General features: G+C 52.2%; 5 protein-coding genes across 5 annotated transcripts; 2 read left to right on the plus strand and 3 right to left on the minus strand.

Moving 5' to 3' along the window:
- Positions 1 to 173: 173 nt before the first annotated feature.
- On the minus strand, positions 174 to 2,807 carry J7T55_001817 (uncharacterized protein; the record flags this gene model as incomplete). The annotated part of the gene is made up of 3 exons (XM_053142720.1): positions 174 to 910; positions 990 to 1,221; positions 1,272 to 2,807. 3 exons carry the CDS (start codon positions 2,805 to 2,807, stop codon positions 174 to 176), a joined length of 2,505 nt encoding a protein of 834 aa, XP_052994271.1.
- Positions 2,808 to 3,181: 374 nt separating this feature from the next.
- J7T55_001818 (uncharacterized protein) lies at positions 3,182 to 3,731 on the plus strand (the record flags this gene model as incomplete). The annotated part of the gene is made up of 4 exons (XM_053142721.1): positions 3,182 to 3,186; positions 3,349 to 3,436; positions 3,550 to 3,610; positions 3,670 to 3,731. The coding sequence occupies 4 exons, from the start codon at positions 3,182 to 3,184 to the stop codon at positions 3,729 to 3,731; spliced, it is 216 nt and encodes a 71-aa protein (XP_052994272.1).
- A 564-nt stretch (positions 3,732 to 4,295) lies between these two features.
- On the minus strand, positions 4,296 to 5,181 carry J7T55_001819 (clathrin light chain; the record flags this gene model as incomplete). Its single annotated transcript, XM_053142722.1, has 3 exons — positions 4,296 to 4,793; positions 4,865 to 5,076; positions 5,139 to 5,181. 3 exons carry the CDS (start codon positions 5,179 to 5,181, stop codon positions 4,296 to 4,298), a joined length of 753 nt encoding a protein of 250 aa, XP_052994273.1.
- An 846-nt stretch (positions 5,182 to 6,027) lies between these two features.
- J7T55_001820 (uncharacterized protein) lies at positions 6,028 to 7,411 on the plus strand (the record flags this gene model as incomplete). The annotated part of the gene is made up of 4 exons (XM_053142723.1): positions 6,028 to 6,125; positions 6,182 to 6,273; positions 6,362 to 6,562; positions 6,615 to 7,411. The coding sequence occupies 4 exons, from the start codon at positions 6,028 to 6,030 to the stop codon at positions 7,409 to 7,411; spliced, it is 1,188 nt and encodes a 395-aa protein (XP_052994274.1).
- A 1,743-nt stretch (positions 7,412 to 9,154) lies between these two features.
- Positions 9,155 to 11,752, minus strand: J7T55_001821 (ATP-dependent permease MDL2; the record flags this gene model as incomplete). The annotated part of the gene is made up of 2 exons (XM_053142724.1): positions 9,155 to 9,592; positions 9,719 to 11,752. The coding sequence occupies 2 exons, from the start codon at positions 11,750 to 11,752 to the stop codon at positions 9,155 to 9,157; spliced, it is 2,472 nt and encodes an 823-aa protein (XP_052994275.1).
- Between the last annotated feature and the right edge of the window lie 2,614 nt (positions 11,753 to 14,366).

Raw genomic sequence — 14,366 nt, forward strand, 5'->3', positions numbered from 1 at the left:
GCCGGCGAATATGAATTTAATAGCCAGTGTACTACCATGTTATACCACAGTCATTAGACTTCATGCGACTCAGTTGATATCAGTGCTGAAAATTCAAGGGGTATTTCATACGTAGTTATATATGTACAGTCTTTAGACAACACAATGGCACAACGTCATGTCTGGTCTATGTCTCATCTGCCATGACTAGTCTCGGATGGCCAGTCTTCAAGGGCTCTCAACCGAGCCTGAATGTCGTTCAACTTGTCAGCCCGCATCGCTTTCTCCAAGGCATTCATAAGCTCGGGCAGGCTGGGCACCACCTCTCTGCCCCAAGCCATATCACAAAGCTTCTTTGCTTCCGACAGACTGAGCGAGTTTTTGGCCCGTTTTATCTTCAATCGTGCGTTACCTCCCACCCATTCATAGCTTGCTTCCCCACCGCCGCGGTACAAGTCCACCAGGCGCAGGATAACTTGTTTCCGTACCGTCGCGTAGAGAATATTCAGGCCCTGGTCCCGAAGCATGGCAAGCAGCCGGATCCCACGAGCGAAATGGAAGTCGGCTGGATCCACGAATTCGCCTTCTTCGCCATGCAGAATGGTGATCGCAGTCGATTCAGCTTCATGACCATAACGAGTGTGGGAAAACCCCCATCTTACTATTGACGACTGCATATTCTTGTCGAAGATCTGGCGAAGAGGGTGGCCTTCATGATTGACGTCAAGGTCGCGTGGGAGCTTCTGGAAGTGCTGATACGGTGATTCGAAGCGAAGGATCTGTGGTATGTCTGCCATATGGGAAACCCACATTGGCTTGTCAGATTTTGCGTAATTGACAAATAATCTGAGTATATCAAGAGACAGCCGCTCAAGGTCAACAAGCCTGTATTCTCGACCAAGACGGTAGAGCAGTGTCTGCCACGCTTCAACTGCCGGAGGAAAACGAGTAGTAGCCAGTTGCCGGCACAGTGAAACCTGGAGGTCGATATGATGCCGCCCGGTTCGTACTTTTGCATGCGGTGACAGGCTCTGTAGAACGAGGCTCGAAAGCATGTGACTCGTCATCGAAGTCGGTTGAAGATCTCGCGAGCACATTCCTTGAAGGAGTGATAACGCCATTGCTCCATTGCCCTGACGCGCACATGACTGAAGAACCTTGTCGCTTGAGATAGATACTGAATGCGATGTCACAGCCAATCTTGTCTTGAGAACCAATTGATATGTTTCCCAGTCTTCTGTGCTGAGACATTGATTCAGCAATTCTTTTTGTGCCACCTCATCGTCAAATACATCCGGATGTATGTCGCAATGAAGCAACTCAGAAAGAGCCTCATTGTCGCCGACCATGGCGTAGTGCCGGATGGCAGCTACGTAGTTCGTATCGGGCAACTGAATCTTGAGCTGGTGAAGCTGATCTAAGCGGTGGAGTACTCCCTGCGCATCGTTCTCGCGCAGGGCAATGGATTGCAAGGATAATGGGCCGATATTGTGAACACCCATCGTGTAAATGACACTTACGGCAAAGTCCAGGGGAACCCAGGTGCTGGCGAACCATTTCGAGCCCAGCTTGTCGTTGTAAGGCTTTTCTCGAATGCCGAACGTCTCCCCATGCACTCGATTGACGAGATAGCTCAGGTTCTGGCCGTTGATGGCTGTCTGAGCACGCAGGCTCTGGCTGACTGTCCCACTCTTGGAACCTTTTTGACTTTGCGGGACAAGTCCAGCAATCGAAAGCTCTTCCTCCGACAAGGATGTTTGCGGGAAATATGCACCAAGATACCGCAGGAAGGGCCGGGCAGCGAGACTCGCTGGAGTATCGCCGTGTGCAATGAGGAGTCGCCGCCATAGGATGGCCAGATTTGCGTGGCCTTTGTCGTATAGGTGCGGAATTAAGATGTCGTAGAGCTTGCGGTACACACTCCACATGTAAAGCGACTGCAGCGTCTGCTGCAGTTTGGGGTCGGGATCTGTGATGAACCTCTTCAACATGTTCACGAATTCAACCTCGCCGGACCCAAATGAGGGCGTCAGAATTATGTGCCAACGCAACACCTCGGCTTTGGGACGGTTCGCTAGCATGAAAGACATCACTGTCGTGTACAGCTGGGGCCACGGGTTCCCATGGCACTCGAGGAGCCACTCCCCATAGGAAACCACCTCTCGCAAAAAGGCGTCGCTAGTCACAGCAGCGTTGAGGATGGACCCCCAAAATGCCTTGGGTAAGGCACCCTCCACTTGATAGAGATTTCGCCTCTTTGAAATAGCCTGCCATATCATGATGACGCCGTCTCGACCCATCCACCGGTGGCAAAATTCCAGCAGGCAGCTCCATAGCTCAATGTCGCTCTCATTGCCGGGCTGGTCAATGAGCCTCACAAGCCGACTGTCTGAGGCGTTGATGTCGGATTCAATGAGCAATCGCTCGTGGTCCAGGGACAAGGATCGCCATTTCCCATACAGGTGTGAGCCTGGGCCTGGGTATTCGACATCGATAGACCTGCTCTCGGAAAGGGCTCGCTTTCTCGATACTGTCTCGGCGATGCCCTCTTTCAAATCTTGAGAGAATAAGGTGACCTCGTCTTCAGGTACATTATCGTGGTCTTCCACAGCTATCACGTCTGCTGCCTTTCTCGCCTTCTTTGCTGATGCTGGGAGTTGTGAGTATGCTGGAGATGAGAACGCCAGCGACGAGGCACGTCTGACAAAGGCGAGGACCAAACGGGGTTCGTCATGTTGAGAGGATACCCGTAGTACCCTCGGCAAGGCCCAGATAACTTTTGAGATGCCTTGATGCGACTGTCGAGTGCTGAATAAGACTCGTGGCATAACTCTTTCTGGCTCCTCTGTCTTGCGCGGCGGATCGCAAGAGGCCCAGCATTTCAGCGCCAAGTAAGTCGTAAAATCGCCGTTGATATTTGGACCATATTTGATGAGATGGCTCCGCGATAATGATACCGGAGTGAAATAGGCTGTCAATTAATAAATATAAAGTATTCCACCGCGCAAGATTTTGGCGGGAGCGCGTACGTGATGAGTTTTGGCCATCTCACAATTGGCTACCTGGACCAGGGTTAGGGGATTGCGGGCCAACGGCAAAGGAATAGCTCATCTCTGAGCCCCAACTCACAATCGTACCATCAACACTCTGACGACAACCTCATCAGAAACTCTCCCCTCAGCCCGCAACCAAATCATTCAAAATGGCGTATGTCTTTTCCCGGGTCCACACAATTGTCCACGCCGTCGCCAGCTGTGCCAAAGACCGCCCGCGCGGCGGCCAATGGCTCGTTCCGGCTCAACCCGGCATTCAACTGCGTCGTGATGCTTCCCACCGAGTACCCCAAGGCTGACTCCTTTTTGCGCACAGCGGCTTCGTCAACGCCCCAAACAAGGTCCCCGAGCACCAGCGCGCCTACCAGGCTGCCTACCGAGCCCACACCCGTGTCTGGCGAATCGTGAGACTCCCCCCGATAGACATGCATAGACAGGCCGGAAAGCAAGATCGAGAGATGGACATGGGATAGCTCTTAGTTGGAAGGAGCGCTCGCTAAGAACTGTTTTCTCGCAGAACCCCCGAAGCACCGTCATGTACGTGCCTTTCGTATGGATCATGTGGGGAACCTCTGGCGGTATGTCGAAGTCCATCGCACGCAAGACGAGAGCATTTTCACTGATACGACGGTTACAGCTATGATGTACGCGATGGGCCGCAAGGTTCTGGGCCACAACACCTGGTTCGGCAAGGACTAGTCCTTCCTGGGGCGGCTTCAAGGGGGTACAGGGGAGGTTTGTGTCAATAGAATGGACGGGACAGTACGAGAGAAATGCAGAGAAGCGCCGCAAAGCGGTATTAGATGTGGTGGTTACGCCTAACATTTCTTTTCATTGGCCCCATTTCCAGCTGTGAATGCCTCCGTTACCGCTTCTGGGCCACCCTTGGCCAAGACATGGGAAGCTGCTCATCTGTGCCAGGTCTGCCAAAAAGCTGCCCCCTCTCCTCCCAAAACCTCAGGATCATGGCTCTCTAAAGTACAGTAAATCACAGCCTGTCGTTGAAATCGTTTGTAAATGGGTGTTCATGTGCCCATACCGTTCAAATCAGGCTACCATTGGAATCCTCCTGAACGTGCAAAACTGCTGGCGAGTTTGGCGGCAATGACGTAGAGGTCGACAATGACGAGCACAACGACTAGTACTGCATTCTCTAGAGTTAGTAACTTATGTTCTTCAAAATGATAAAGCGAGACAGGCTGTCCGAAGTTCACTGTGCGCCTCCAGGCTTCTGAGGCTCGGTTGAGAGTCAAGAATGGGCGCCTAGGGCAGCCCGGAAAAGCCAATGTCGTTGCTTGGGGTGTTACTTACGCCCGTGGCACCTGGAGCCTTCTCGTCCTTGCGCAGACTCGTCAACAGCTCACGGAAGCGCTCCTTGCCTGAGCCAGAAGCACCGCCCTTTGCGCCCTTCCCGCTGACGTCCACGATCTTGGCAACGCGCTCCCAGCTGGTGCCGCCAGAGGTCGTATCCTCACGGGAGGCCAGGAACTGCTCGGCATCCTTGCGGGTCGCGGCAACCTGCTTCTCCTTCTTGTTGTTGTAGTTTTCATAGAAGTCGTCGATATTGCGCTGTGCCTCAGCGACCGTCTCTTCGCGCTGTCGCGCAAACTGCTCTGCTCGCTTGGCGTTGCCCGCGTCGCGCTTCTCCCGCCACTCCTTGATCACCTCGGGCTCTTCTTCCTCCTCGGCGTAGGCTGCGAAGCCCGAGTTGTAGCTGACAGATGGGCCGGTAGAAGTGATGTTGCCGCCGGGTGCTACTAACTGTGGCATCGCATTGTATCGTCAGGTCTCGGTGCTGACGCTGATAGCAAATAAGCAAAGAATGGACGAACCTCATTGGGGCCTGAGAGATCGGGGAACTGCTGCTCAAACTGAGCTGTCTCGCCGCCGCCACCACCTAGCAGATCGTCGTCACCAGTGTCGAAAGCGTCACCATCCTCTACGGTCGCGAACTTGTCTGCATCGTCGCCAAGGATTGCCTTCTCTCTGGCAAGGAAATCATCGGCAGAAGGGTCGGCGGAAGGGTCCTGGATGTCGGTTTGTGCTGCATGCAGTCAGAATAAGCGAAACTGAGGCGAGGTCCGAGAGAACACGGTGTGAGCTCACCTCCAGAGTCGAAGTCCTCGAGGGACGGGAATCGGTCTGCCATGTTGACACTGTTCTGGAAAAGGAAAGGAAAGGTGGAGATGGATAGGTGGTGGACAGGTGGGTATTCAGCAGAAGGAGGTCCTAGCTAGCTTGAAGAAACAAGTAGCATGGAATTGCTGTCTTGTTGGTTGGGGTGATATGGTATGATGGGATGGGAGGTGACAGGACGGATAGGAGGCTCAAGTCGATGTGTTGCTTCTAGAGCGCATGTGCTCAGGCATGGATGGCACTTTCCTAGCTGGCCTAAAGTGCTCTGGGCCCACTGTTCACAAGCAGGTAGGCAGGTCTGGCGGCGGTACTACGGCAACTTGGACAGCGCAGGGTCGCTGGGAAAATTACGCCTTGCCAATTTTGGACTAGCGTCACGAGGCCAGATTCGACAAACATGGAGCTTTTAGTCGCTTGAATTGCAATGCAAACACTCTCCAACCTGCTCTGAATCATCCTCGCAAACTCCATCATCAGAGGGCGGCAAGTCAACATTATCGTAGAAGCAGCATTCCGGGTCTGAGGGATTGGTTCAGGACCAGCCTGACTCAAAGTGAGCTCCTTTAGTCCTTGGAAATTGAGTAGTCCTCCTGCAAGCTGCATCCAAAGCAGGCGCCTCGTTATTGATTTCACCTCGTCTTCTCTCCCCTGCACTCTGAGCTTGCCATCACATCTTTCACAAGGGCATCGACAAAGCAGGAGACTCATAATCTCCCCGACGACTCGCAACAACTTAAACCCAATTTGACCATCAACGCGGTCCAACAAGCCCAACAAGACATAGCCCGTCTGCCACCGCCCCATTTGGATCCGCCCTTTCTAGCGCCTAGCAGAGCAGCAGCAAGAGCAAGCAGCAGAGATGGCTTACAACGATGATGCCGTGCTGGCTCGTCTCTCTGCCCTCAATGAGAGTCATGACAGCATTGCAACTGCAGCCCAATGGATCATGTTCCATAAGTACGAAGCCACGGCCTTTCCCATTATGTCTACCATTCTAATCCATCCCCGTCAAGGCGGCATGCAGACCGGACTGTCCAGATATGGCTCCAGAAGCTTAAGGAGTCTCCGAGCACTCGTCGGCTCAATCTGATTTATCTTGCGAATGGTGAGTTCTCAGTCAATGCTGCCTCCCTAAAACAGCCTCAACGCAAGACCCTGCGAGGGGTGCAAACACGACTGACTGTCTTGAGCAGAGGTCACCCAGCAGTCAAAAGCCCGGCACAAGGATGACTTCCCTCTGGCATTCGCACCGATAATCGCTGAGGCTGCCTCTGTTGCGTACAAGGGAGCCACTCCTGATGTCCAGAACAAGGTCCGCCGGGTTGTCGAAGTTTGGAGGGACCGTGGAGTATTCGAACTCCCCATCCAGGCTGCTATTGAATCTCGCATCGAAGGTGAGTCATGACTGAAGTCCCCTATCTGAATTGATTCTGACGTGACCATTAGAGCTGGACAAGGCCAGGGGCGCCGGTAAGAGCGGGCTGAGCAACTCTAGCATTGGCGGCCCAGCTGTGCCATCGGAACTTGCACCACTGGTCACATCAGCACAGAGTGTGTCTAAGTTGGCACTTTCCCTGAAGGCAAAGACGACCAGCGCCGAGCAAGAATACGCCAAGAACACAGACCCGAAGCAGCCAACACCATCTGCGCCCGTTTATGCAGCCCGTCTGAACGGCTTGCTGAAAACCCTCGCCACTGCCGAGGGCGCCGTTGCTGAGTGTGTCAAGGCAAGGACGGAGCTCATCGGGGCCCTCGAGAAGCTGCTCGGTACGAACAAGGCCAGCCTGGAGACCGAGCAGAGGCAGTTGGCAGAACTCGCCGAGAGGAAAACCACTATCGAGCAGAAAAAGGCTGATGTTGAGATGGCAATCATGCGAGGTCTGGCCGACCAAGCCCCAGCCAACCGTGATGGTCAATCGGCTAGTCCCGTGCCTGAGCCCGACAGACCCGAGGTCGAGGCCTTAACGCCACCGCCTATTGAAGACGACACCGACATCTACAACGCTCAAGGGACAGATTCCTTTGAACCTTTGCCTGCACAAGACTCTGCTAATGCTCAAGCTCAGCAGCCTACAGGTCTTGAGACACTCTCGAGTCTGGCTTCTCAGTACTCGGCTGTGCCCGTCGCCACGAATGGATCGAGCGGATCGAACAAGAGACGAAAGCTTGATTCTGCAGACGAAATTCCGGATCTCGGTGAGGATGGGATCGACCCAAACATCGACGAGATGATCCGCCAATGAGGCTCCATAGGTGACCAATCCCTCTCAGGGAACTCGACGCGACAGTGAAAATTGTAGCCACCCAAGTAATCATTTGGCGACAGAGGATCTTGACTTCGGGCTCCCATCGGGGTCTCTCGGGCCGTGTGGACATTTCCCCATCATTAGGTCTACATCGGGCGTCTTACATTGACGTTGTTTTCAGCCGCATAATACCACATTTGAATCTTATACATCAATCTCACTACACTGATAACTCGTCACTATGACCTCTCACCGCAAAGACCTTCTTATCACTTATTCGGTGCTCACTGCTGGAAGGTAGCCCGTTGTGGATCATTCCCCTTTGATTCGAGCGAACACGGTCAACCATGTAGCGACCAACGGCAACGATACAGGACTTTGCAGGATATTCTCCAGGATGATGGGTAGCAGCATCTACAAGGAACCCAGTTCGTTTTACTCGCGAAGTCTGCACGGTCATTTACAGCTTGTGGAAGGAACCGGCATGGTGCAGTACATATCAGATCGCGGCTCTTATATGGACCACTTGCTGCGTCACCGCTTTTTTGATCGGTCGAAAAGCTGTTCAGCTTGAGAGTTGGCTGAGCCAAGTTGGACAGCTGTCTCAATATTATCAATTAGAATTAATATGCCGTCTTGCTGAAGATATTCTCAAATAGTCCAAAATTGGTGGAATTACATGAGCCAGTCAATGATGCAATCGAGCCCAGGGCTCGGCTCTACCTCATGCCAATATCATGAACAGAAGCATAAAATTTGCCTGCATACTATTATTCTGTGCTTCCAGAGGACCAACGACACCACTGATTTATCCATCCAGCCTGGCTACTCATTGATAGGCATATCCCACCTCCTGATTCTACAGGCTGCGGTCACCGATGAAGGCAGATCCACAAGTGTGTCCAATTATGTGCGTTTCTATTCTATGCACCAAGAGGTGCGATAGCAGGCTGGTCACATACAATTTCGTACATAAGGTTCGGTTTGCTGGTTTGCTTGATATACGATTCATATCTTGCACATGCTATACCTCCTCCGTCGGTTGTCAAGGGCTGTTAGTCAGTGTCAGCAGGTCACACAAGGTGTCTGATACTACAAATTTCACTACATGGTGCTGTTCTTGGCCACCGTACAATTCAGGCAAGGGCCTATAATGTCTACCATACTGGTCCAGTGATGATACTTCCCAGGGCACTTTCACCTCTCCAGTGAGATAGGAAGCTGCTGTAACTGCGTGGAGAGTAGGCAATCTCTTGATGGGCAGGAAGGAGTGTCGATTTTCAGTCAAATGCAATTATTTGTGTTCATTGGAATTGTTTAGATAACATGGATATTACCTTTCAATCGTTCAGCTGTATAGTCCCGCACTTTATCCACAAACTTATTGGCCTTCCCTGTATCTCAATGAAATTTGACTTAGAAGCATGGTCTCTTGGCCATTTGCTCTTCAGTGAGCAGAGGCATTGGATCTCATATATTCTCTCCTTGTGTGAAATTAGACGTGTTTCTTTTCAGGCACTTGTAGAGAGCAGGTAACATGCATATAATGACTTTTATTATGCACCCAGCGATGGTGCCACATCAGTGTCAGAGTGGGACGTTGTCCACTGTATAGATAAGTATAAGTACATGCGATGCGTAAGGTGTATCTGACACTGTCTTTTCCAAATGAGATTTATGCCCCTAGTAATTCCATTTCAAAACAAACCTCCGGCTGTCCTGAGTCTTCCGCCAGGTCAACTAGTCCCTCTTCTGCTTGTCCTCTTCCTTGAGCTCCTCCTCTCGCTCTGGAAGATCTGCTTCTTCTTCTTCCTCCTCCATCAAGTCTGCCTCGTTCTCCTCAGCCTCAGTGATGTGCTCCTCTATCCTGGGCGGGCGCAGACCTGCGGGCGGCTCGCCGCCATGCATCTGGTACTCCATTAATTTGCTGAAGGCGCTCTCTGGATCTGCGCTCAGCTTGGCATAGCTGCCAATCTCGGCGACAACACCCTCGCTTGAGAGGACGATGATTTGGTCAGACCGTTTAATGGTGGACAGCCGGTGAGCAATAGAAATGGTCGTGTTGCGCCCCTTCAAGAGTTCTCCGAGCGCTGCGTTGACGAGAGTTTCAGACTCTGCATCCAGGGCACTTGTGGCCTCGTCGAGGATCAGGATATCAGGATCCTTGAGCAAAGCGCGCTATTCAACTTTCTGTCAGCAAATCTGCCAGGTAGGGGGGTTGTTTCAAGACCACTGTTAAGTTCTACGACTCTTTGCACCGTGTCTCACGAAAGATGGGGGAATAGGGTCATGGTCAGGACTTACAGCAATGGCCAGTCTTTGCTTTTGGCCTCCGGACAGCTGGGCACCTCGAGCGCCTACTTGTGTCTCGAGGCCGTCGGGAAAGTCGCTGATGAACCCGCAGTTGGCTTTTCTCGCGGCAGCAACAATTTCCGCACGCGTTGCCTGGGGTTTTCCGTACGCGATGTTCTCAGCCACAGTACCAGAAAATAAGACAGGTTCCTGTGCGACCATGCCGATACGTCGTCGCAAAGATTTGACATTCATGTCGTTGATGTCTACACCGTTGATGGTGATTGTACCCTTGGTTGGATTATAGAAGCGGAGAAGCAGAGAGCCCACAGTCGACTTGCCACCACCAGATGGGCCCACGATACAAACGTTGGAGCCAGACGGGATCTCGAAATTCAGGCCATTGAAGATGGTGACGGCTGGCCTGGTGGGATAGGCGAAGCTGACGTCGGTGAATTTGATAGGCCCTTGCGCTGAGACGACCTTCTTTCCCACAGTGGCCGGGATTGTAGGGTGCCTATCTTGCAACTCGAAGAGCCGCGAGGCCGCACCGACTCCTTTCATGAGTTCCGAGTAGAAACCAGATACACCAAAGAGACTAGATCCTGCGAAGACGGTGTACATCATGAAAGACGTCAAGTCACCGAGTGACATCGCTCCTGATCTCACAAGATTGCCGCCTACAATGAGCAAGGCCAGTATTGTCATGTTTCCAGCCCAGCCTGTAGACCCGTAGAAAGTAGCCGCTATAATTGACTCGCGCCGACCGAGGGCAAAGATCTTCCGCACCTGATGGTTGTAGCGACCGATCTCCTGGATCTCGCCGGCGAATGCTTGGCTGGTCTTGATGTTGCCCAGGCGCTCCTCTGCAATCTTTGTCAGAGTGCCGAGATTCTTTTGGATCTGCCGGCTGATGTTGCGTATGGTTCGTCCATAGAAGAAAGCTCCGACAGCGATCGGGGGAAACATTAGCAGGATGACCGAGGTCAGTTGAGGGCTCAGCCATGCCATGGCGCAGAACCCGGTTGCACCGCTCACGATGGCGCGGAGACCGTCCGAGATATTCTGGGTGATGCTCTTGCCGACAATAACTGTGTCCGAGCTCAACCGCGATATCAAGTCGCCCACGCGGTTGGCATCAAAGAATTCGGCGTCCTGGACATATGTTCTCCGGTACAGTTGGGTTCTGAGCCTCGCGACGACTCTCTCACCCACAATTCGCAGAAGGACCACGCGGCCGAAGTTCGCCACAGCACCGAGTGTCATAAATGCAGCGAAACCAAGAAAGAACTGGGTCAAGGATAGGCCCAGAACAGTGGGCGCATCCTTGCTCGATGTCGCGATGTCCAATATTCGGCCGACCGAAAAGGGAATGGACATAGTCACTGCCGAGGAGATCAGGAGGAAGACGCAAGATATCCCGAGCCACTTGACCTCAGGTCTGGCGATCTTGATGAGCCGCAAGATCTCGGCCCAGCCGCCCTGGGTCGAGCTTTTGCCCTCCTTTGACAGTCGCGCCCTCATATTGACCTGAGCAGCTTGTTTGGCACGCTCACTCTGCTGGAATCCATGCTGGTCGGGGCTCTTCTCCTGCTGGGAAAGCTCTTTGTTCTGCTCGCCCTCATGCTCTTTCTCAACAACTTCCTGCTTCGCTTGAGTTGACGTGACGCTTGCCCTCTCGCGGGGCTGTTGCCATAGTACAGTGGCCGTCGAGAAACCCCGTGTGATCCCCCATGATGATGTTCCTTGAACTATCCATGGCGTGCGGACTGCGAATGCCCTGCCAAAAACCTGTGCCGCGATGCCCGGGGGCGCGGGCGAGGGTGAGGGTGAGGAGGCGAGGAGCGATCGGCCGCAAGAGAAATGGCGCGCAGGAGCGGTGAAAGCCAGCGTTCGACGTGAAAGCGGACGAGCGAGGTTCGATATCGGTACAGCGAGAGTTGGCGGGGCGAGAGGGAGATCTAGGCTGGCGCCGCGGGCGAGAGATGGTGATGGGAGCAGCTCAAGAGCTTTGTAAGCTCTACGAGCTGCTGCTCCCGAAGCCATTGCGGCGGGATGGCTCGGGGGGTTGGGAGGCCAGAGACTAGCTGTCGGTAATCGTGCATGTGCTGCGACTCATGATCATTGCTGTGTGTTTTGGAGAGAGACGTCCATGATGCAAGAGCGTCGAGCAAGTTGATGTCGGGATAAGGAAAGAGAGCGCGCCGGCTCGGAGACGGTTTGATGGTCTAAAGTTTTACGCCGCGGCGGTTCGGGTCATCAACGCTCGTCATCGAGTGGGGCTCCACTATGCTACAGTGCCTAGCACTAAGCACCACAGCCTAGACCAGCCGGGAACGGACCCGGCCAGCCGCAGCCGGCCAGGAGAACCAACATGGTTGATGGTAGCATAGATTTGCACTACATGCCTATGCGACTGACCACATGAGTCTCTCAGTTAATGATTCACTCTGACTGACATGCCACAACTTCAAAATCCACATGGACGCTCTGAAGAGCTACTCTCAAAGCGCACGGGATCGATATGGATAGTCTGTCCCACCAGCCCAGCATTCATCCCTCTGCTTGCAAAAAGTATGAGGCTCGGGCTAAAGTTGTGACTCAAAGGGTAACAAGCTGGTCCATTCTCTAGACCTATTTCTGCTTTATAACAATTCTCATATGTCCGTTGCTTTGAGGTCTAAAGTTGGATTGGTAAATTGGATATCATCGGCTGCATGGTATAGCCCTCGGATATTTCAAATATACGTATTTGGCTCGATCAGTATACACTCTTTCCTGTAGGATATCCTTCTATGCGATAAATCTGTATGGGATGATTCTGCTGGTGTCAATATCCACCCTATTACCTTCAATGTCTTATACCATAGCGTGTGATATGGTGTCCATGTAATTTCCCTCTGTCCTGTCCCTTTGAACCCTTTCTACGCACAGTAGAGTCCTTGTCAACCTGCGGGATTCTTGCAAGCTATCAATCCTAATCTTCTAGGAGTGAGCTTGAACAGCCAAATATCAGATAAACAAGTGAGTTGCTTGCTAGTCACCAATTCCGTATTCACTGATTACAGTGTGAGGAATAAGAGAAAAGACATACAAAAGTGGGCAGAGTATAAGAAAGCCAATTCCTGAAACAACTCTCTGTCTGGTCAGCCTGAAGAAGCCAAGTGCGCTTCCAGTAAAAGGGCTCGGCGTGAAAAGACCAGAGATAGCAGCGGCAGCATGATCTTGGGCTAGAGCAACAGAACAACAGAGATAACGCAATATACAGTCTCGCGTAGGGTGATTAAGCTGAAGCATTTCTCCCATTGCAAACTCGAGAGATTCTAATGCATCCATGGAGACAGAGTACACAGCGAACAATGAGCAAAATTCGGCCAAAGAAAAAATGCCTCGGAAACTTTCGAGAATTCTCTGTCAAGATTCATTTACGTAGCACACTGAAGACAAAAGCAGTACAGGCGAGCAATGACGCTGCAGGGCGTTTATTTGAGGACTAGGAGATGTCGCGGCGGCTAGATAACAATGAGGTTCCTCCTGACTTGCACAGACGATGTGTAATCCATTGATTCTTGGTCCTTCCCATCTGGAAGTTATGGGGCGTTGGGGATCAAATGTTGGGGACAAGCATAACAGGCATCTCTTTGCTTGGACAAGAGCAACCACCTTGTCATACGGTCAGTGGAGAGAAGTCAGCACTTCATTTTCAAGATGAAAAGAAAAGAGCCCTTTTCATCGCTGGATTTCAGGCATGTTTCCGTGGCAAGACCGCTCCAGCATTTCCTCGAAAGGTGCTCACTGACATTGTGCATTCCTCGGCGGGAATCATCGGCGCTCAGTCTTTGATGCTTGATGCGTGCTGGCCCTTCTCGTCATAAACAGGCCCATGAGATATGGATGCGGAAAGGTGATTGTGGAATCTATGATTATGAGTTTTCCTGGGGACAATTCATGTTTGAGAATCTTCTGAAGCTCCCTGCAGATTTTCTTACGGGGCCTTCGGGTATCGTCATGGATTTTTACGAGACTCGAGGAGTCCACTGAGTAGGGGGTTTGACCACACGCTTTTCCAGTGTCACAAGTGCCGTAGTCATGTCTCCTTTGCTTGCTATACTACTCTGAGTAGAGGAAGAACTCATTTCTCAAAGCTGAACACGCTCGCTGGCCATCTGATGGCAACTGCTCTAGATAAGCTGGGAGGCAACGGTAATTGCAGCTGCCAGAAGATGGATCAGCGCTCAAGGTTTACCCCCCTGTCGCGTGTCTTCGTTACGGACAATTTCTCTTCACCTATCGACTGTCCCCACCTCTTGAGGTTTGGTAAGCAATCTCGAAAGTGGACATTAGTTATGATAGAAAACCACCAGTCATTCGAGAGTCTGACGCAGCAAGGTCGAATATATCAAGCAGCGGTGCGACAGCATCAGCGGCAGCAGCGAGGGAGGGACAACTGGGGTGGAAATACTGAGGCGGACCGGATCAATTACCAATCGCAACTTTAGGACACCCATGTCGCGAGTTTGACTGCTCTCTCAGGCCAAGTAGCTGGACAATCGCTTTCCCGCGTGCATCCTGCCGGCATGACCGGTAGTAATGCAGGATTGTAATCGTGGTCTTCGTAAAGTACCATGCGAGATTTAGCAGCAACAACTTTGCGATGCCT

This window comes from Diaporthe amygdali (genome assembly GCF_026229845.1).
Source record: "Diaporthe amygdali strain CAA958 chromosome Unknown NODE_12_length_1037015_cov_66_201586, whole genome shotgun sequence".
NCBI classification, from domain to species: Eukaryota; Fungi; Ascomycota; class Sordariomycetes; order Diaporthales; family Diaporthaceae; genus Diaporthe; species Diaporthe amygdali.